This window comes from Neovison vison, chromosome 12 (genome assembly GCF_020171115.1).
Source record: "Neovison vison isolate M4711 chromosome 12, ASM_NN_V1, whole genome shotgun sequence".
NCBI lineage: Eukaryota > Metazoa > Chordata > Mammalia > Carnivora > Mustelidae > Neogale > Neogale vison.
Window position 1 is genome coordinate 17,028,378 of NC_058102.1, and position 21,213 is coordinate 17,049,590.

The 21,213-nt window shown below is 38.3% G+C and overlaps 1 protein-coding gene across 5 annotated transcripts in view; it reads left to right on the forward strand.

The window, feature by feature from the left end:
- SLC41A2 (solute carrier family 41 member 2) overlaps window positions 1-21,213 on the forward strand; it is a 120,660-nt gene that overhangs the window by 62,996 nt on the left and 36,451 nt on the right. For all 5 annotated transcript variants that reach the window (XM_044229254.1, XM_044229256.1, XM_044229255.1 and 2 more), the window contains exons 6-8: window positions 4,048-4,194; window positions 14,086-14,233; window positions 19,098-19,177. In XM_044229254.1, coding sequence (XP_044085189.1) covers window positions 4,048-4,194; window positions 14,086-14,233; window positions 19,098-19,177 — 375 coding nt within the window. The remainder of the gene's footprint in view (window positions 1-4,047; window positions 4,195-14,085; window positions 14,234-19,097; window positions 19,178-21,213) is intronic.

The window sequence follows — 21,213 nt, forward strand, 5'->3', positions numbered from 1 at the left end:
GATGCCTTTAATTTCTTTTTGTTGTCTGATTGCTGAAGCTAGAACTTCTAGCACTATGTGGAATAGCAGTGGTGATAATGGACATCCCTGCTTTCTTCCTGACCTTAGCAGAAAAGCTCTCAGTTTTTCCCTGTTGAGAACAATATGCGCTGTGGGTTCTTCATAGATGGCTTTGATGATATTGAGGTGTGTACCCTCTATCCCTACACTCCGAAGAGTTTTGATCAAGAAAGGAGGCTGTACTTTGTCAGATGCTTTTTTAGCATCCATTGAGAGTATCATATGGTTCTTGTTCTTTTCTTTTATTCATGTATTGTATCACATTGATTGATTTGTGGATGTTAAACCAACCTTGCAGTCCTGGGATAAATCCCACTTGGTCCTGGTGAATAATCCTTTTAATGTACTGTTGGTTCCTATTGGCTAGTATTTTGGTGAGAATTTCCGCATCTGTGTTCATCAAGGATATTGGTCTATAATTTTTTTTTGATGGGGTCTTTGTCTGGTTTTGGGATCAAGGTAATGCTGGCCTTATAAAATGAGTTTGGAAGTTTTCCTTCCATTTCTGTTTTTTGGAACAGTTTCAGAAGAATCATATTAATTCTTCTCTAAATGTTTGGTAGAATTCCCCTGGGAAGCCGTCTGGCCCTGGGCTCTTGTTTGTTGGGAGATTTTTGATGACTGCTTCAGTAAGGAGTTACTGGTTATGGGTCTGTTCGGATTTCCTGTTTCTTCCTGGTTCAGTTTTGGTAGTTTATATGTCTCTAGGAATGTCTCCATGTCTTCCAGATTGTCAAATTTTCTGGCATATAGTTGCTCATAATATATTCTTATAATTGTTTGTATTAGAACATGCTATCTGAAGTTGTCTCATGGCCTTAGGTATTCTGGTAGAGTTCCCAATGAGCTCGGGAAAAAAAATCTAGGTATTCACTAGTTTCTGTAAATTAAATTAGTTGAGAAACTCCTTTCTGGAAATCATGCAGAGGATTTACCCATTTGTCATTTGAGTAACAAGGATTCTAGGAATTCTGAATTTCAAAAGCAGTCCCTGTGTTAAAATTTTTTAAAGTTTGAGATTTTAAAAAAATTTCTTCACTATTTCTGTGGCAATACAAATATAACCATATGCTCAACCCAGTATATTGCTGGCTATAGACTTTTAAAGAGCCAGAAGATTTAAAAACTTAACTACATTAGAATTTTTCATTCATTGTATTTATTTATTAAGAACTCAGCACTGGAGAACTAGTTTATTATGAAATCATAATGATAAAGACTTTGTTCTTTTTATTATAAAATTACCATCTTCTTACCCTTATATCACCAGCAAGGTGAAAAATAGAAAATTCTCATGTCAGGTGATTGTACAAGTGTTAAGGTAACTTTTTTGGTTAGGTTCTGGGAATTTAGGGTATCGTATTAAAATTAAGACTTAACTTCCAAAATACTTTCGAACATTTTGTTTTGGTACTTAAATTATATTAGGGGTAGTTTCTTGTCTCTACATGAAATTACCAGAATTCAGGGGAGTTAACACTGGCCAAAGCAGGGTGAAGTTAAAATACTGGGAAATTTTTTAAAGACTTTATTTATTTGAGAGAGGTAGAGAGAGAGCACAAGTAGGCAGAGCAGCAGGCAGAGAAAGAGGGAGAAACAGGCTCTCTGCTGAGCAGGAAGCCCGATGCGAGGTTTGATCCCAGGGCCTTGGGATCATGACTCGAGCTGAAGGCAGTCACTTAACCGACTGAGCCACCCTAGGCACCCCAAGCTACTAGGAAATTAATTTCTGGTAAAAAAACAAAACAAAACAAACAAACAAACCCTAAAGCATTAGCTTCTTTATCTTTAAGTTCATTTGGTTCTGTTTTCTTTCTAATCTTATTTTCTTTAGAGAGGTTTGTTTAAAAATTTTTCAGTAAAAACTATTTTATTGCCCAGGATTTTCAAAATCATAAGAATCCAGACCTTTAAAATATGTTTACTTAAGGTTCCTTACTTTGAATAATGTGTATTCTAATTTTATGAGAGCTTGACCTTTATATATGTATACCATATACTATTAACCACCTTTGTAGGTGAGAAAACTGACCCAGGTAAGGTGACTTCTCTAGTTTCATCAGCTGGGTTACATTAAATGAGAATTACAGGCTGTTTCCTGACTCCCAGCTCTTTCCTCTGGTCCATGCTGGCAAAATATCTGTTTTCAGCTGAAAAGATATGGATGGCATTCTGTCCTAGGAGAACTTTCCATATCAGTCTTTAAATGTGCTGACTTTGAAAGAAGAATTCTGTAGGATTGCATCTTGATTATTACGTAATGCATTTAAAATTTTTTTCTGCTATTGCATGTTTCCCCAATATTATGCAAAATGTGAGTCTGTAGATTGAAAATGTCTCCAGAATATAAGAAGTGAGACATTGTTTGAAGCAACACGAAAATTCTACTTTTAATAATTTTGCCTTTATGGGTTGGTAGAAGACACGGGACTAGAGTTACTTTCAAGTTCTGTGACTTGAACTTAAAACCTATTCCCAGAACCTCAGTTTTATTATCTATAAAATGAGTATGCTAGAATAAAATCATTTTGAGTCATTGTCAGTATAAAAATGCAGGGAGATTCTGTTGGATTTTTTTTCCTATAGCCATATTTAGGCTTCCGTACTGGTTTATGGTTAGCATCTAAGTGCACTAATCTTGAATATTCTCTGCACCTGCATCCTCTACATTTTGGCCTGAGAAAATGTATGCAACGGGGTATGGGTATAATTGTTGTCACCCTCCCTCACCATTTCTGTGATTCAAGAAAATAAATATTTAGGAGTGCAAGTATACAGTCATATTTTCATCCTCTCTAGTTGGAAGTTCATAGATAGAAACTTTGGTTTTAAATAATACCCTATAGGGTTACCTCTGTGACGCAGTTGGTTCAGTGTCGACTCTTGGTTTAGGCTCAGGTCCTGATCTCAGGGTTGTGAGATCGAGCCCCTTTTGCTCACTCTCTCTCAAAATAAATAAATAAATCTTTTAAAAAAAAAAAAAGAAAAAGAAACTTCTTTAGAAACTGCTTTTTGGGGCGCCTGGGTGGCTCAGTGGGTTAAGTCGCTGCCTTCGGCTCAGGTCATGATCCCAGGATCCTGGGGTCGAGTCCCGCATCGGGCTCTCTGCTCAGCAGGGAGCCTGCTTCCTCCTCTCTCTCTCTGCCTGCCTCTCTGCCTGCTTGTGATCCCTCTCTGTCAAATAAATCAATAAAAAAAAAAAAATTTTAAAAAAAAAAAAGAAAAGAAACTGCTTTTTGTGTTTTGGCCTCCAGTGTTCAAATTTTAATTATTTCACTCCTCTGAATGCTTCATCACTTCTATTTTTAAACTTTTTTTAAAAAAGATTTTATTTATTTATTTGTCAGAGAAAGTGAGACAGAGTGGCAGCAGAGGCAGAGGGAGAGGCGGGCTCCCTGCTGAGCAAAGAGCCCGATGTGGGACTCGATCCCAGAACCCTGGGATCATGACCTGAGCCGAAGGCAGTCGCTTAACGGACTGAGCCACCCAGGTATCCCCATCCCTGCTTCATCACTTTTAAAAAATAAAACGAAGCAAGCATTCTGGCTACCACCATGTAAACAAATCCGCTTTTTTGGTCTTCTTCCCAGTTGCTGTGCATATAAATATGCCTCACCTTTCTTTGACATTTTCATACTTTGAGGGTTAAAATAAACTCTTCGGGTTTGGTACACACAAATACATTACACCTGAAACATACACGTTATTAAATCTGAAACTTTAGCTTTAATGTTATTTTACAGTAGCTTTTCAGGTCTCCAGATGCAACACTGAACTTCTGAAATCTTCTATGATCCCTACTTGGAATTTGTTGAAAGGCATTTTGCCAAAGCATTAGAGTAAAATGTTTTGTTTGCTTTAGTCAACTGATCTAAGCAGTCTGACTGGAACTGATGGGCTGTTGGTCTAGCCTTTATATTTTGGAATGCAGGGGATTGATTTTCTCTAAATCACAGCATAAAAAGTAATGAGTTTTCTTTCTTCTAGGAATAATAATGGTTGGGGTTATCGTTGGTTCAAAGAAGACTGGCATAAATCCTGATAATGTTGCTACTCCCATTGCCGCTAGTTTTGGCGACCTCATAACTCTTGCCATATTAGCCTGGATAAGTCAGGGTTTGTACTCCTGTCTTGGTAAGTTAATTTGGAATTAAATATAATGGGTTATTCAGAGTCCATTCAAATAAATTTATTCATCTATCCTCATACAGTTTGTGGATTCTATACAGATTTATGGTATTCTTTAAAGTAAGTCTAAAGTACATTTGGTTTGAAGAAGTAAGTCTCAGATACATGTTTTTGAACTAAAGAAAGGGCTTTAACTTGACAAAGGCAGTCATTTATAAGGGAAGCGTCATTTAGTATATAAAATTACCTTAAATTATTTAATGAGTTGGTCAATAAAACTTGATGTTGAAGGAAAATGCTTCTCATTTAGAAATAAGATAGGTCCACTTGAAACAAGGCAGAAGACAATAAACAAGCAATGGCCTAAATGTAGTAAGATACTGTTCATTTAGGTCTTGAGTTTTCATTGTTGTTGTGAAATATACAAGGAGGGCTGTATGGACAAGTATATTTAGGACAATGTTCGACTCTTTCCTCTTCCTGTCAAGCAAAGCACAGAAAAGGAGTTATAATAGTAAAGGGATAATCTGCTTTAATTTATTTTTGGGGATGATAATTGGTCATACTTTCTCTCTGTTTTATACAATTCAGAAACTCATACTGATGTCATAAAATATGGCCAGTATTAAAGAATGTGGCTTAATAATCTTCTCCTACTCTTCATTCATTCATTTCCCAAGTCATAGGCAGGCAGCTAGATGACTTGTAGACCTCATCTCCCTGACAGAAATGGGCTGCTAACTGTGTTGGGAAAGGGAGACTGTCGGCAATAGGCTGGATCCCAAAAGACAAGATGAGTTAGGAATGGTTAGTGTTCCTTTCCCTAGTCTTGTGGATTAGACAAGTACTTGAGGAGGAGTGGGGAGGAGAAGATAAGGGGAGAAGAGAGTGAAGTGTTTCTGCCTATTATTATTCTACAGGTCTTGCCAGAAATTTTGAGGGTGGGGTGGAGATGGGATTAGAAGCCTGGTTTTCTTGCATACAGAAACAGAAAGTATCTTATTTGCAGACTTGATTGCTCAAAATACCACAGAGTCATTTGTAACCCGTTTCTCAGCTAGCTGGTTGAGTATCGGGGTGTTTCCTCAGTTAAAGTCCTAGAGTAAGAAGGTAAGAGAATGCCACTGAAGAAGGTTATCCTAATAAACACGACAGTTGTTATAATGGCATAATAAACTCAGTATATGAGATTCCAGAAGGTGAATAAACTTTGGGGGAAAATCGTGTGTGCTGATTTTTTTTTTTTAAATCAGTCTCTCTCTTAAAATTATAGTTGTTGTAACAATGAAGGGTTTTCTGATGCCGGTGTTGGAGTATGTGTCTTCATCATGAACACTAGGGGGCCTCATAAGACCGGCGCAGGGTTAGTGGTCGGCTCCCTACAGAGGTTAGGGAAAAGGCACATTTAAATTCCGAGACCCCATTCATCCCGCTGTGCTGCCTGGTTCTTAGAAACAAAGTTTAATTCCTGAGCTATGTTGGAAACACTTAGCAGTCTTTAGAGATAAGAGGATTTCTTGGCCGCTCTAGGCTTTTGTTACAAATAGGGGCTTGTGTTACACGGCTCCCAAAGAACAGGGCGTTGAGGAAAGTCTCTCTTAACTCCTCACCTAGAATTTTGGATGCTTAGAATGACTTGGAACAGCTCCCCTCTTGACTTTTTAGTTTGGATGCATGTCCCGAAGCTCACTCTACATTCATTCAGTGTGTTTCTTTTGGTTCTGATAAAATTTGCTGATTTCTGATATCTGAGGCAAATACAGGATTTTTACCCTTTGTACCTCACCAGTTCCCCACAAAAAGGGCAAAACAAGCCCAGAGCTTTGTTTATTCCTGTTGACTTTATTTTGTGTCGTCACCTAAGTCTTGGTTGTTCAGTTAACAAAGTTAAAGGTTTAGCCTTGTGTTTACAGCCTCTGGGAGTCAGCGTTATCTTTTAGCGTTATCTTTTAGCGTCCCTGCTCCTGCCTTTCTTGTGCTTGTTACTCCTGCGGGACTCGGGACTCACGCAGTTACTGATTCTCCTGCGTCAGTTACTGTTTCTCGTGTGTCAGGCAAGATTTTCCCCTTTCCTTTCTTATGTCATTCCCTTCCCCTTCATTGAGGCCAGTCAGAGGACTCATTTTCAGTGCTAAATTCATACATTTCCCTCATGTTAATTGATCTTTGCCTCTGAATTCCTGTAACCCTTCACTGATAATGTCTCTTGTGATGGTTCTTTACATTTTACTGATCATTATAGCTTTTTGTGTAAATGTAGTACCTTCCTTTCTGAGGGTATAAGCTTCTGAGGACAAAATTCTGTTTTCTCAATCAATCAAGCTATCTGTCTGACTCCCATAGGGCCATATACATAAATGGATGTTAAATAAATAACACTTGGTGAAATGCTTTATTTCTTTGGAAAGCTATCCAGTTAATGTGAATAGAAGTTATTCAGGATGTCATACACACATGGAAATAGGTATCTTTCTGAGTGATCTTGCTGTGTTCTTTGTCCAACAGCAGAATAGATTGTAACCAAAAAAAAAAAAAAAAAGACCCTTTCAATGAATACTTAGTATTAGGGAAATATTGGAAGAGTATCTTGCCTTGGCAGAAAGTATCAGGGGATTAGTATTGATACAGAGAAATTTAAATGGTAGCATATGGCTAGGAGATCTTGAAATAGAAGCAAGAATAGAAAGTTAGTTTAGAAAATAATCTAAGCTCTGAACTATGATATGCTTTGGTATGACTTGCCGAGAAGATATAAAGGCATTTATTCATTCATACAGTCATGTTTAAACAGTAGTAACTTTTAAAAGCTATTAAAAGGTTGCGGTTAGGCCAGCAACCAGAATACCTGTACATAGTGATTGCTGCCCTTTCTTTCTTCTTGTTTGCATACTTTTAAGAGGATTTTAAGAGGGCGCCTGAGTGGCTTCCTGCTCAGCGGGGAGCCTGCCGCTCCTTCTCCCACTCCCCCGGCTTGTGTTCCATCTTTCTCTGTCAAATAAATAAATAAATAATCTTTAAAAAAAAGAGAGAATTTTAAGAACTCTTTTCAGTTCTTTGTATAACTCCATGGCTATCTAATTCTGGTATGTACATGACTTTATTGATTTGACAAACTGTCAGCTTTTCTCTTTTTAGGCAAGATCTGAGAAGCAGAATGTTGATGGGTTTCTTATTCTTTGAGGTTAACTTTAAAAAGATGGCTTAGTTGAAGCCGTAGAACAATCACGATCATCCTTAGGTAGCTCCAATCTGTAGAAACCCACAGGGAGACCAGCTAGTTAATTACAAGGCATTCTAGAATATCCCTGCCTGGGTGTGAGTATGAGTAATATGGTGATATGAGAAGAATCTAAATTTTTCTTGCATGTCAGTCTTCAGAGATTTTCAGCCCTCACCATCTTAGTTTAGAGTGATTCCTGGAAGGTCAATTTAGTGAGAAAATTCTGATAGTTATAATGGAGGGTATTAAAAAAAAAAATCGACAACTTACCATGCCCCTTGCTTTGTTGCTCACACACAAACAGCTGACATATAAGAATGTCACGCATAGCAGCTACATATTTCCAAAGAATTTAGGGTAAGAATAATGAATGTTGTTAATGAAAATTGTGTGACAGTTGTTGCAGAACGCCACCAGCAATCCAATAAAAGGTACAAGCCATGAATCAGAAAGATGGCTCTTCTGTTTGGCAGATAAGTGGAATCACAGCAATTTGAACCACTTCAGCTGTGTTCTTCCTTAGTTTTCTGTAGTTTACATATGTCACAGAATCAATTCTAATGCACACAGACATTTTTTTTTTTTAAAGATTTTATTTATTTATTTGAGAGAGAGAGAGTGTGAGAGAGAGCATGAGCGAGGAGAAGGTCAGAGAGCAAAGCAGACTCCCCATGGAGCTGGGAGCCTGATGTGGGACTCGATCCCGGGACTCCAGGATCACGCCCTGAGCCGAAGGCAGTCGTCCAACCAACTGCGCCACCCAGGCGTCCCCACACAGACATTTCTTAGGCTTAAAATTCTGCAAAGCTTTATCTATACACCTGTATTCATTCCTATTGCTGCTATAACAAATTACCACAAACTCCGTGGCTTAAAACAATGGAAATGAGGGGCGCCTGGGTGGCTTAGAGAGTTAAGCATCTGCCTTCAGCTCAGGTTGTGATCCCAGGGTCCTGGGATTGAGTCCCGCATTGGGCTCCCCGTTAGGGAGCCTGCTTCTCCTGCTGCTGCTTCCCCCTGACTGTGCTCGCTTGCTCTCTCTCTCTCTCTCTCTGTCAAATAAATAAATAAAATCTTATGAAAGAAAACAACAACAGAAATGAATCTTCTTACAGTTCTGGAAGCCAAAGTCTAAAATGTCTCATACAGGGCTAAAATCAAGGTGTCGACAGGGCTGGTCTCTTCTGGAGGATTTTAGGGGAAAACGCATTTCTTGGCTCGTTGATCTGCTGGCTGCCAGCATTCCTTGGCTTGTAGCTGCATTACTCATTCTCTGCTTCTGCGGTCACACTGCCTACTCTTCTGAAGTCAGATCTCCCTCTGACTTCCGCCTGGGAGGACACCTGTAATTACATTTCAGGCTCACTCTAATGATCCAGAATAACTTCCGCATTTCAAAATACTTGACCTACATCTGCAAAGTTTCTTTGGCCATATAAGGTAATTATTCCCAGGTTCTAAGGATTAGGATGTGGATGTGTTGAATAATGTCTGAATAATGACCTACTGTAATACCTGTTGTGATATACTCAGAAATTAATACAAAATATTATTTTGACTCAGATCATTGAAGTGTATTTCATTTTGAAGAAAGACATTATTTAAATTTTGATAAATTAAATTTGATACTAAATTTGGCTTTTAGTCATCCATTTTTCTCTTGCTGATTGTGTCATTAGTGATTTTCTGAAGGTAATTCCTTAATTTTATGACATCTATAAAACCCCAGTATAGCCTACAAAGAGAAATGTTTAGAATGTTCCCTTTTCCTATATTTGTAATTTTTCCTTAGCCCTCAGAATTAGGTTAGGTCTTATCCAGGAAAAAGAGGAGTGTCCCATGCAATCATAGTTTGGTTAGGAATGAGCATATTAGACGTGGCAGGAAATTGAGATAGAACGTGTTTACAGTAAATCAATTTTAGAAATTTTTATTTCTATCATGTTTTCCCCTACTTTTTTTTTCCAATTTATTTATTTTCAGAAAAACATTATTCATTATTTTTTCACCACACCCAGTGCTCCATGCAAGCTGTGCCCTCTATAATACCCACCACCTGGTACCCCAACCTCCCCTACTTTTTAAAGTTCTGCCTATCCTGGACCTAGATACATTTAATGTTAACATTTTATCCCATTTGCTTTGTCTTTTATTTTCTGTCTCTATATGTATGTGTATATATTTGTATCTGTTTTTTCTTTGTCTTTAAGACATTGACATTTTTGAAGACTATAGTTCCCCCTCCTTTTCTTCATTGTTAGAATTTTTAAAAACTGAGCTACAGTTCACACGCCACCCAGTTCACCTTTAAAAAGTGTACAATTCAGTGATTTTTAGTACATCTGTAACATTGTACAACCTGTTGTATAATTCCAGAACATTTTCATCACCCCAAACCTGTAGCTATCACTCCCCATTCTACCCTTTGCCCAGGCCCTGCAACCAGTAATCTACCTTCTATGGGTTTGCCTGTTCTAGACATTTCCAAAAAATCGAATCATCCAACATATAACCTTTTATGTCCCGCTCCTTTCACTTAGTATGTTTTCAAGTTTCTCCTGCCTTGCAGCATGAGTCGGTCCTGAATAATATTCCATTGTATGAATATACCACATTTTGTTTATATCCATTTACCAATTCATGGACGTTTAGGTTGCTTCCATTTTTTTGGCTATTACGAAAAAATGAGGCTATGAACACACTTACACAAGTTTTTGTGTGAACATATGTTTTCAGTTCTCTTGGTATCTACCTAGCAGTGGAATATATGATAACTCTGTTTAACTTTTTAAGGAACTGCCCACTCTTTATTTTTAGCTTATGTACTGAGAAAATTTGACCCCGCTCTGAAAGTTCAAGCGGTATTTCTAGGGTTGGGGTGGTAGGTGCTTCTTTCTACTTCAGATGTCCTTCCAGAGATTTAATGTTGAGAGTAACTCAAAAGCTGAGTAGGGTGCTCCTCTTTTGACGTAGTAAAATGAAAGGGTAATGAACTTGTAAGATGATCCGACCTAGCAGAATAGTTCTTTTCACTTGTGTTTAGTGGATTTTGCCTTTAGTTTCCTGTTCGATCCTATAAAGAGGTCGTTGTTAATCTTGGTTGTTAGGAGGTAAGAATTGCCTTCTAACTGGGATGTTATTTACCCTTATCTAATATTTTAACAAGGAGAACTGGGAATCCATTCAATAAAGGTTTTTTTTTTCAATCTTCTATAAAATTCATGAAGAAAATGATGGTATGTATAATATTAGTCATATCCCTTTAAATGGAAGAAAACATTCAAATGGATTTTGTGAGCATACTTATTTTGAAGAGGTGATCTAAAGATAAAATTTGGTTGGATATTATTTTAATAGTTATAGTAATTGTTTATTCCTCCCTGATTGGAAAAAAATTGAGCTTCTAACTGGTTCCAACATTTTTAGTCATAGGTAAGGGATCTCTAAATATATTAAGATGGGGAAATAGAAAATTCAATCAAAGATAAGATTCTGGGTAAGGATTGAAGAATTTTGTGAGATGCTAGAAAAATTTAGTAACACCTTGATCAGCTAAAATGATATTACCAAAAATGTTTTGGGATGGTGTTACTGTTTTAAGAAGGGGTAGGCAACTTTTATCCCTGGGGATATTTAGAATTAAGTATAAAAATATTTGAGAATTAAATTCATGGTATTTGCCAAAAGAGGCAAAACATATATTTTTAAATGTACGTGTAACTAAGCCCATCAGAGAAACATGTCAGTCTTCTAATTCTATCTTAAATTTGTAATTAAGTAATTGACTTACTCTTACGACTTTTAACTATAAATATTCCAAAATTGTATGCATTATATGAACATTTATAAAACCTTAAAGACTTGCCATATTTGTACACTTATTAGATTTATAAAGATGATCTTAAGTACTTGGAAACTTTTGAGAGACTCTAGAAATGTCTAAGTCAATAGAATATCTTAGGGTATTTAACCAAGTTTGTAAATGTGACTAAATATTATTCCAAACACTTCAGAATAATTTTTGGTTGGATGCTAGACATTGTGAATGTAATAATGTTAAGTGCTCAATTGTTTTGTTTTTCTTTATGAAGTGTTTGACTTTGTTCCTGGAGGCAGTTTATTGTAGATTAGCTTGAGCCTCACCAGGCTTGGTTTCAAGCTCTGTTGAGTAGACGTTACACTAGGGCTGGTCCTAGTACTAGGATGTGACACTTCTTAGGTCTTCCCTAAATGTTTGCAGTGTTTGAAGAGGCCTCTCCTCCCTAGATGGTTGGCCCTTGAATTGATGGACTTCCAGCCCTCTGTAAACTCTGGGAATTTTTCAGCTTACAACTCCACAGTTATTCTTGGCCTAGCCTTGTGGAGTTCACCCTATGCATGCATGGCTTAGTATTCAGTTCATGAACTCTTTCTCTGAGAGCTTCGTCTTCTCCAGTATTTTATCCTATAAATTCCCCCTGCCCTAGCTTTACTCTGCTGGAGTTTTCCCTTCCTGCATGGTGATCTGGGACATGCCTTTCGTTAAAAAGCTGAGGCTGTTGTAAGGCTTATCTCATTTCTTTCCCTTCTCTCAGGGAACACAGGCTTGCAATGCTTGGTGTCTAGTGTCTGAAGACTGCTGATACCTACGCATCTATCTCTATCTATTCTAGTCATTTCTGAAAGCACTTAAAATTTTGTTCAGAGGTGACATACAGCATGTCTACAAAGCAAAGACAAATAGCTAAGCCCAAAGTCAATGAGGCAGAGAAATGTATTCACTCTGTAGGGAAGCATAATAAGAATGGAGAGAGAATGAATAATTGTGATCAAGGAAGACAGTTTACCACAAAGGGGTTATAGCAAAGTCCTGGCAATCTGCTATCTCAGTGTGTTCCAGATAGCAAGATGTTAATGATAATGGCAGCGATAATTATGATAATAGTAAGTGTTAGATGAATATTAGCTAGGTGCTGGGGCACTATTCTACGTACATGTACTCATTCTCTTAAGAGTCACAATAACTCCATGAAATAGATAATATTATTATTGCCATTTTATAGATAAGGAAATTGAAGTTTATAGGAGTGAAATTTCTTGTCCAAGGTAGGTTATAATACCAAGATGAGAAACTAGGTGATCTGGCCAAACTATGGTTAACACAGTGTACTGTATTCTGTCTTAGCATATTAAGGGTTCTGAGAAGTTCAGCAGTGAAGAGAGGTGTTTACCCTTATTAAACTTGGTTTTTCTATTTTATTTTTTCAGATTTTATTTATTTATTTGACAGATTGAGATCACAAGTAGGCAGACAGGCAGGCAGAGAGAGAGAGAGAGAGAGAGAGGAGGAAGCAGGCTTCCAGCTGAGCAGAGAGCCTGATTGATAGGGGGCTCAGTCCCAGGACCCCGGGATCATGACCTGAGCCAAAGTCAGAGGCTTTAACCCACTGAGCCACCCAGGTGCCCCTAGTTTTTTTTATTTTATTTTGGAGTTTGGAACGCTGTTTAGTATCGGGGCTATCTATTATCCATGGATTGGCCAGCATTCCTTGGAATGCTTGTACTATAAGATCCTTGTAAGTAAAAATAATATCCCATTTAACTTTAGAGTTAAATGGATAGAGTTACTAACTTGGGGGCGCCTGGGTGGCTCAATTAGTTACGTAGCTGCCTTCCACTCAGGTCAGGATCCTGGGATCCCAGGACCACTCAGGTCAGGATCGCAGGATCCCAGAACTACTCAGGTCAGGATCTCAGGATCCCAGGACCACTGAGGTCAGGATCCCAGGATCCCAGGACCACTGAGGTCAGGATCCCAGGATCCCAGGACCACTCAGGTCAGGATCGCAGGATCCCAGGACCACTCAGGTCAGGATCGCAGGATCCCAGGACCACTCAGGTCAGGATCGCAGGATCCCAGGACCACTCAGGTCAGGATCCCAGGATCCCAGGACCACTCAGGTCAGGATCGCAGGATCCCAGGACCACTCAGGTCAGGATCCCAGGATCCCAGGACCACTCAGGTCAGGATCGCAGGGTCCCAGAATTGAGTCCCACATCAGGCTCCCTACTGAGCGGGGAGTCTCCTTCTCCCTCTCCCTCTCTGCCTGCTGCTTCTCCCTGCTTGTGTGCGTACGTGTGCTCTCTCTCTGTGTGTCTGTCAAATAAACAAATAAAATCTTAAAAAAAAAAAAAGTTACTAACTTGGATATCGGCTGCCATCTTTTCCTGACTCTTCCTATTGCCTAGCCATGTCCTTAAGCTCCCAAACTTCAGTGTCTTCAGAAAATAGAAACGGCAGTATACCTCATACTTGTGAGGACAGTCACATGAGATGTTGCCTAAAAGTCACTTAGCACAGTCCTTGGTCAATAATAGAAGCCACATAAATGATGGTTTTTTACTGTTACTGTCCTCCTGTTGTTATGGCAATTCTCATCCAGCTCCATAGCTATTTCAGTAAATGTTTATTGGATTCATGTATTTATTTTCAGTTACATTATTTAATATTTTTACCTTATCCACAGGTTTTTTTTTTCTTATCCACAGTTGTAAATTTGTGTGACGTTTAGAGAAAATACATAGCCTGTGAATATGTTGAATAACATCCTATCTCCTGGGAAACTTGTACTTTTAATATCTATATTTGCTACGTGGTTAGAAGAAAGATTGAAATGTTGTCTCTTTTTTAATTTTAGACAACTATTACTACATTTCTCCATTAGTTGGTGTCTTTTTCTTGGCTCTAACTCCTATCTGGATTATAATAGCTGCCAAACATCCAGCCACAAGGACAGTTCTCCACTCAGGCTGGGAGCCTGTCATAACAGCTATGGTTATAAGTAGGTTAGTATTAAAATGTGTGTGTGAATGTGTTCTATATACCTGTACCTGTGTATATATATTAAAATATCAGCAGCCTATTTTTATTTCTTGGGTCAATTATCTTATATAGCCAGGTCTTTTTTTTTTTTAATCACAGGTAATAGGGAAATTAATCTCAGGAATTATTGAAATCTGTAGACCAGTTTCAAGTTTTTTTTCTAATCAAATCCTTACCAGATTGATGAGTAAGGTTTCATGGTGTGTATGTGTGTGTGTGTGTGTGTGTGTGTTAACCTGACTTTACTTATTTTTAATAATAAGGTCTTCACATAAGTATCAGAAAGCCTTAGAAATGCACATGCCATTTGACTACTGACACTGCAACAGGACACAGGGTATAACGAAGGATATGTGCAAACAATAAAGTTGTAAGGATCCCCATCACAGTGGGATTTTTAACAACAACTAAAGAGATCACCTTAGAGGTCTAGCAACCAGCTATCAACCCAATAAATTGTAGTGTAGTCACCAAGTGAAATGTTAACCACTAAAAATAACAAAGTTTGTATTGACATGGAAAGATGTTCACTGCACATTCGGTGAAAAGAGCAAGCTAGAAAAGAGTACGAATTTCCTGTTAAACATGGTGTATTGACCCACATTTATGTTCTTCCTTCCTGAAACTACTAAAATGACAGTAATGGAACAGAAAAGCTATAAAACCACAAACAGAAGGGGAGCAGAGAGGACAGCAGGTGCGAGATTCTACAGAATTAGTAAAATAGGAATCAGATGATTTTTAACTGAACTAGCAGAATGGAAAAAGCTAAAACCTCACCTCCTGCAGGGTGGGAAGACACCCATAAGAAGCAAGTGGGTCTGAGAGCTGAGCCTCAGAAACCCGGAGAGGTGGAGGAAATAGAGGCACGAAGTACTTCTCAGAGCTGAAATGAAGAAGATTGGTGGAAAGTTTATTCAAGAGGCAGTTAGATCCTAAAAGCCCTTCTCACAGCTTGACCACTTGGGGGACCACCCTCTTCCCCCAACTTGACAGAAGACCAGAATTCACTCAGAGACTGAACCAGAGAGTATGTGGATTTGGAAAAACCTGCACATGTGAGGGTGCAGGTTACACACTGTATGAAAAATAGGATTAAGTGAAAATCTAGAGGCTGAACAGTGAAAATCCTATGCCACTTCTTATTCTTTGCTCGTGGAATGTTGGCAGTCAGGCCTCTACCCCCAGGCAAAAAATTAGAATAATTCTTTTCTGGGGAAATTCATCAGCACAAAAGAAAAACTTGTGGATATTGACCCTTGTGGGTCCCTTAGTGAAAGAGCTGCTTGTGCACCTGATGCTTCTTCAGGAAGCCTGCCCTCTGATGAGCTCTGCCTCCGTACCCAGAAAGCCCCAAGTGTGCTCTGCAGTGCCCCTCACGGAGAAGCCAACAGTGAAAGGATCACCGAACATTTGATTAAGGCTTCTAACATGAGAGACAGAAAGCAGAAAAATGGTACCCAAAGAAAGTACAGGGATAATTGAAAGACCTCAAAATATCTCCTCAGTGTCTTCAGAGCAGTAAGAGAATGTATGGCATCCTAATGCAAGTACAGAATGCTCTAATAAGGAGGATTTAAGAAGTAGAAAGAGCTCTTGGAAATTAAGACTACATAGGGGCACCTGAGTGGTTCAGTCAGTTAAGCAACTGACTTGATTTTGGCTTAGGTCATGATCTCGGGGTCCTGGGATCAAGCCCTGCGTTGGACTCTGTGCTCAGCAGGGAGTCTGCTTATCCTTCTCCCTCTGCTCCTCCTCCTGCTCTCTCTCTCAAATAAATAAATAAAATCTTCTAAGAGATTTTTATTTGAGAAGGAGAGAGAGCATGAGCCCAGGGGCAAGGACAGAGGGAGAAGGAGAAGCAGGCTCTCTGCTGAGCAGGGAGCCCAATGAGGGGCTCGATCCCAGCACCCCGAGATCATGACCTGAGCAGAAGGCAGATGCTTAACTGACTGAGCCTCCCAGGTGCCCCTAAATAAATAAAATCTTTAAAAAACTCAAAAGTTAGAAGATAGAGCTGAGATGCTATTCTGGAAAATAGAACAGAAAGCGGAGGCAGGCACCCGGAGGCAGACAATAAGGAGAAGAAATTATCAAAGAAATAATACAAGAAAGTTCCCGAGGACTGAAGACCATGGGCTTCCAGCTTGTTGGGCCCATTAAGTACCTAATGCAGTGAATGCCAGGAGAGAGCCTAATCAAAGGATGCTACTATAAATCCCAAAATATTCTAGAGAAAAAAGATGAATTATACATGAAGCATTGGGAACCTGAATGATGTCCAATAGCAACACCTAAACTTACTCCTTCAAAACTCTGAAGGGAGATTATTTTGAACATAAGTTGTGGTTACAATATCAGCCAGATGTGAAGTTGGAATCAAGAAATTTTCAGACAGTCAGGATCTCAAAAAGTTTGCTTCCCATATGCCCTTTCATATAAACACTGGTAGAAGATAATGGTCTATCAAAATGAGGAAATAAATCAAGAAAGGTGACACAGGAATGAGGAAACCCATTCTATGAGAGCAGATGGTTCATTTTTCTGTGGTGTAGATTGCTTTCTCCTGGAAGATTCAGACAACAGGGTCCTGTGAAATGTTGGGACTTGGTCATGGCGTACAGACCAAGACCCAGTGTGGGAGACTGAAGGAAGGTGCGGGGTGACAACCGTGTAACGTGCCTAGAGGCCACCATCTGGGTTGGCAGGACAGAAGACTTACGGAGGACTTTCTCTAGGAAACAAAAGTGGAATTGATGAGTTACCTGATGTTTGACTGTATTCAGAAGCATTTCATTAACTTTGTTAGAAAGTTGAAAGCAAATTAGTAGTAAGTATCCAAAAAATTGGGAAAAATATGGGCCAAAATAACAAATAAAAGTGAGGAAATCTAATAATACACTTGATGGTTCAGCTGTGTATAATGATTTCCTTGTTACGATAAAGTAAACCGTAAATATTTTTCATCCAGAATTGTTATAACCAAGTTGGCAGTATAGGAGGAAGGGAATTATGAAGGATCCCAAGTTGGGAGGAGAAGGGCAAGTGAGATTAAGTCCCCATCTGTTACAGTGGAGGTCATTAGGTAAATGTCTAAAATTTAAAATCAGGAAATCACAGTATAAACATGTTATTTAGAAATAGAGCATGAAACACCAGAAGAAACAGCTAAAGTAGTTGAAAAGAATTACTAGTGGAGAACAGGTTCTGGGAGTGGGGGCTGGGGACTATGTAATAAGCTTTGTGGTACTTTCACTTTTTAAATAATGTGCATGTTTATTCGATACAAATAAAATTGAATACAAGTGAAGAGAGAACCACTTTTACAGTGTGAGCTTTTATTTTTAAAAATCTACGTGTTTAAAAATGTCTGGGAGGCTATATACCAATAAGATAACAGTATAATGCTGAATGATAGCACTGAGGTTGATTTTTATTTTCTTCTTTTTGTTTGTCTTTTCTAATTTTTCTTATAATATTTTGTTACCTAGGTCATAAAAACATTTTAAGATGTATTTTAGCAAGTGTTCATGTTATGTTCACAGCATGAACCTGTGCATTTTGGCACAGAAATTTATTCTTTGGCAATAACTAGTTTGTTCTATGAAATACATATATTTTTAAAGTGAGACCTTAATAAAATACCCTTAAGGAAGATTTCCTTTGGGATTTTACAATGTAACTTTTAATGGGAAGTCCTATTAATTTAGGCATAGCAAGCCACAATTCATTTATTTTACTAAAAAATTAAAATAATAAGTTCCTAATGTTAACTGTCTGGCAATGGTAGAACATTTGATCTGATATTTTGACAATCAACCCCGTTCTCTGATAACGTGGGGTTTATTTTTCTGTAATGTAGATTGCATTTTCCTGGAAGATTTAGGCAACAGGATCCCACAGAGTATAGCGACTGGCAATGTTCTATAAGCTTTAGACCAAGAAACTGAAGCTAACCAATTGGTAATGGTCATGGAAACTTAACAAATCTCCAAGCTCCATGGAGACTTTCAGAGTACATGGCTTGCTCCTGTATAGATTATTTTTCCAGACCTCTGTCCTCAAAATCAGCCCTTTCTGTGGCTACAACTCATTATTTCTATGGCTACAACTCATTACCAATGATAAGATTCTACACCTATGTAGTTTTCACACAATAAAAATGATGCCTCGAATGCCTTGTTAATTTCAAATACAAAGAAATACTCTTTTAAAAATCCATTTTTTAGGGGAAACTGCCTGGGTCAAGTTGGTAGACTATGAGATTCTTGATCTCGGGGTCAGAGTCGTGAGTTCAAGCCCCACTTTGGGTATAGAGCTCACTTAAAAAAAAATAATAACCACAAACTATTTTTTTAATTGGAACAGCAATAAATGCACATGGGTTTTAAAAATTAGTAAATACAGAAGGACATAAAATAACCATCGGTCTTCTGTTAGTCCCTCCACCCAGAGATAGACATTGTTAATAATTTCTTATATATCCTTCCAGACATTTTAATGCATCTAAAGCATATTCTTTTCCTGTTTTAAGGAACATATCTTAGAGATCAGGAGGAGAGCCCTGACATGTAGGCCTAGAGCTTATTCTATGTTTTATTTTCAAAGTTTCACTGTTGACATTGATTTTTACTTGGACTATTTTTCCTTTTTATTCCACTTTTTAAATGTTAAAAAAATTTTTTTCAATTTAAAATTTAAAAAAAATTTAAAAAACAATTTTTAAAAAAATTATTTTTAAAGTAGAAGTGATTGTGTGTAAAGAGCAGCTTTAAATTTAGTACACTTATTTCTCTTCCCTAAATTATACAATTTTCTATCTTCCAGCATTGGGGGCCTTATTCTGGACACAACCGTATCTGATCCAAACTTGGTTGGGATTGTTGTTTACACGCCAGTTATTAATGGTAAGAATTAGATACACTGTTTCACAATGGTATCAAATCATTATATATACTCTTAATCAGGAACAGGAATATTAGGGTTCACAGTTTAAGAGGTGGATCTCCCCCTCCCTTCCATTCTCCCTCCACCCCCAGGTAGGTGTTTGTGGTAGAAATGACATTCCCTGTTCTCAGTATGCACAACCTATTTTTGAAAAGAACTGTTTCTTACTCTTACTACTTGGTATTGGTTTAAGAGTCGAGCATACTTGATTTTTAAGATTAGTGTGGCGAAATAGGATATTTCAGTTCTGGATTATCATTGACTTTGGGTTTATCTGCCGTCTCATGTTTCGCTACCGCTCCTGTCGATTTTTGTGGATCAATTAGTGTTAGCTAGGTTTAAGCATTGCTTAAGTCAATTCGATTCATTAAAATCTATCACTCCTCTGTGGCTCTCTTTAAGATCTGCCTTAAATTATTTTCTTACCTATAAAAAGGGAATTATAATACTTAGGCTCACAGGGCTTTTTGGTATGAATTCCATTTAGTAAGATAATTTTAATCTAGTCATACTGACTTTTGGGCTGGCTGTCATTATATTGGATTTTAGTACAGTTTATGCCAGTATAATTTAAAAAGTAATTCTACCTGAGGGAAAAAATGTCACAGGATATGCTACACATTTAATATAAATTGCTTTCATATATTTATGTGTAATAAAATAATGTTATATGAAGGCAAGTTCCCCAAAATCTAACTTCAGACCTAAAATTTCACTTGAATATTTACATTTTTGTGTAGCTGTAAAATGTCCATGAAGAAATTTCCCCCTGGGTGCCTGGGTGGCTCAGTGGGTTAAGCTGCTGCCTTTGGCTTAGGTCATGATCTCAGGGTCCTGGGATCGAGTCCCACATCAGGCTCTCTGCTCAGCGGGGAGCCTGCTTCCCTCTCTCTCTCTCTCTTCCTGCCTCTCTGTCTACTTGTGATCTCTCTCTGTAAAATAAATAAATAAAATCTTTAAAAAAAAAATCCTTTAAAAAAAAAAAAGAAATTTCCCCTCTAAATCCCCTTTCCAATTTTCCTAGTGCCCCTACCCCCCCATCATCCACCCTTAAAATCACAGACCCATCAACGCAGCCCTTCACCCTCTGAATAGACAATGATCAAATCTCATTGATTTGCCCATTAACATAATTCACTTGTTCACTTACTTGTATAAGAATGTCTCCACACTATAGTCTGCTAATGTCTTACTTCAGCCATCACTGAAGTCATAAAGTAGCTTTCCTGACCTACTCCCTGCTCAGTGCCAATTAACTGTCACTAGCAGGCTAGTCTGTCTTTCTTTTTTTTTAAGATTTTATTTATTTATTTGAGAGAGAGACAGTGAGAGAGAGCATGAGCGAGGAGAAGGTCAGAGAGCAAAGCAGACTCCCCATGGAGCTGGGAGCCAGATGTGGGACTCGATCCTGGGACTCCGGGATCATGACCTGAGCCGAAAGCAGTTGTCCAACCAACTGAGCCACCCAGGTGTCCCCAGGCTAGTCTTTCTCAAACATTGTTTTTATTACTTCAATCTTAAGATGATGAACAAAGGGTTCCGGGGTGGCTCAGTGGGTTAAAGCCTCTGCCTTCGGCTTAGGTCATGATCTCGGGATCCTGGGATCAAGCCCCACATCCGGCTCTCTGCTCATTGGGGAGCCTGCTTCCTTTTCTCTCTCTGCCTGCTGCCCTGCCTACTTGTGATCTCTCTCTGTCAAATAAATAAATAAAATATTAAGATTTTATTTAAAATTTATTAAATTTTAAGAATTCAAATCAAGTTTGAATTCTTCTGCTTCGCTTTCAAAGCCCCCTATATACTTTTGGATGTGTACAACTTTTTCCTTTATCTTTCTAACCAGATTCCTATTTCATGGCCCTACAAAGACCTAATTTTCATTGTCTGGAATGATTACTGCTTTTCGTCCACCTGTTCAAATCCTCTTCTGTGAATATTAGTTAATGAAGTCACTAGCATAAATACTACCACCAATACTGTTAGAGCTACATTGTCC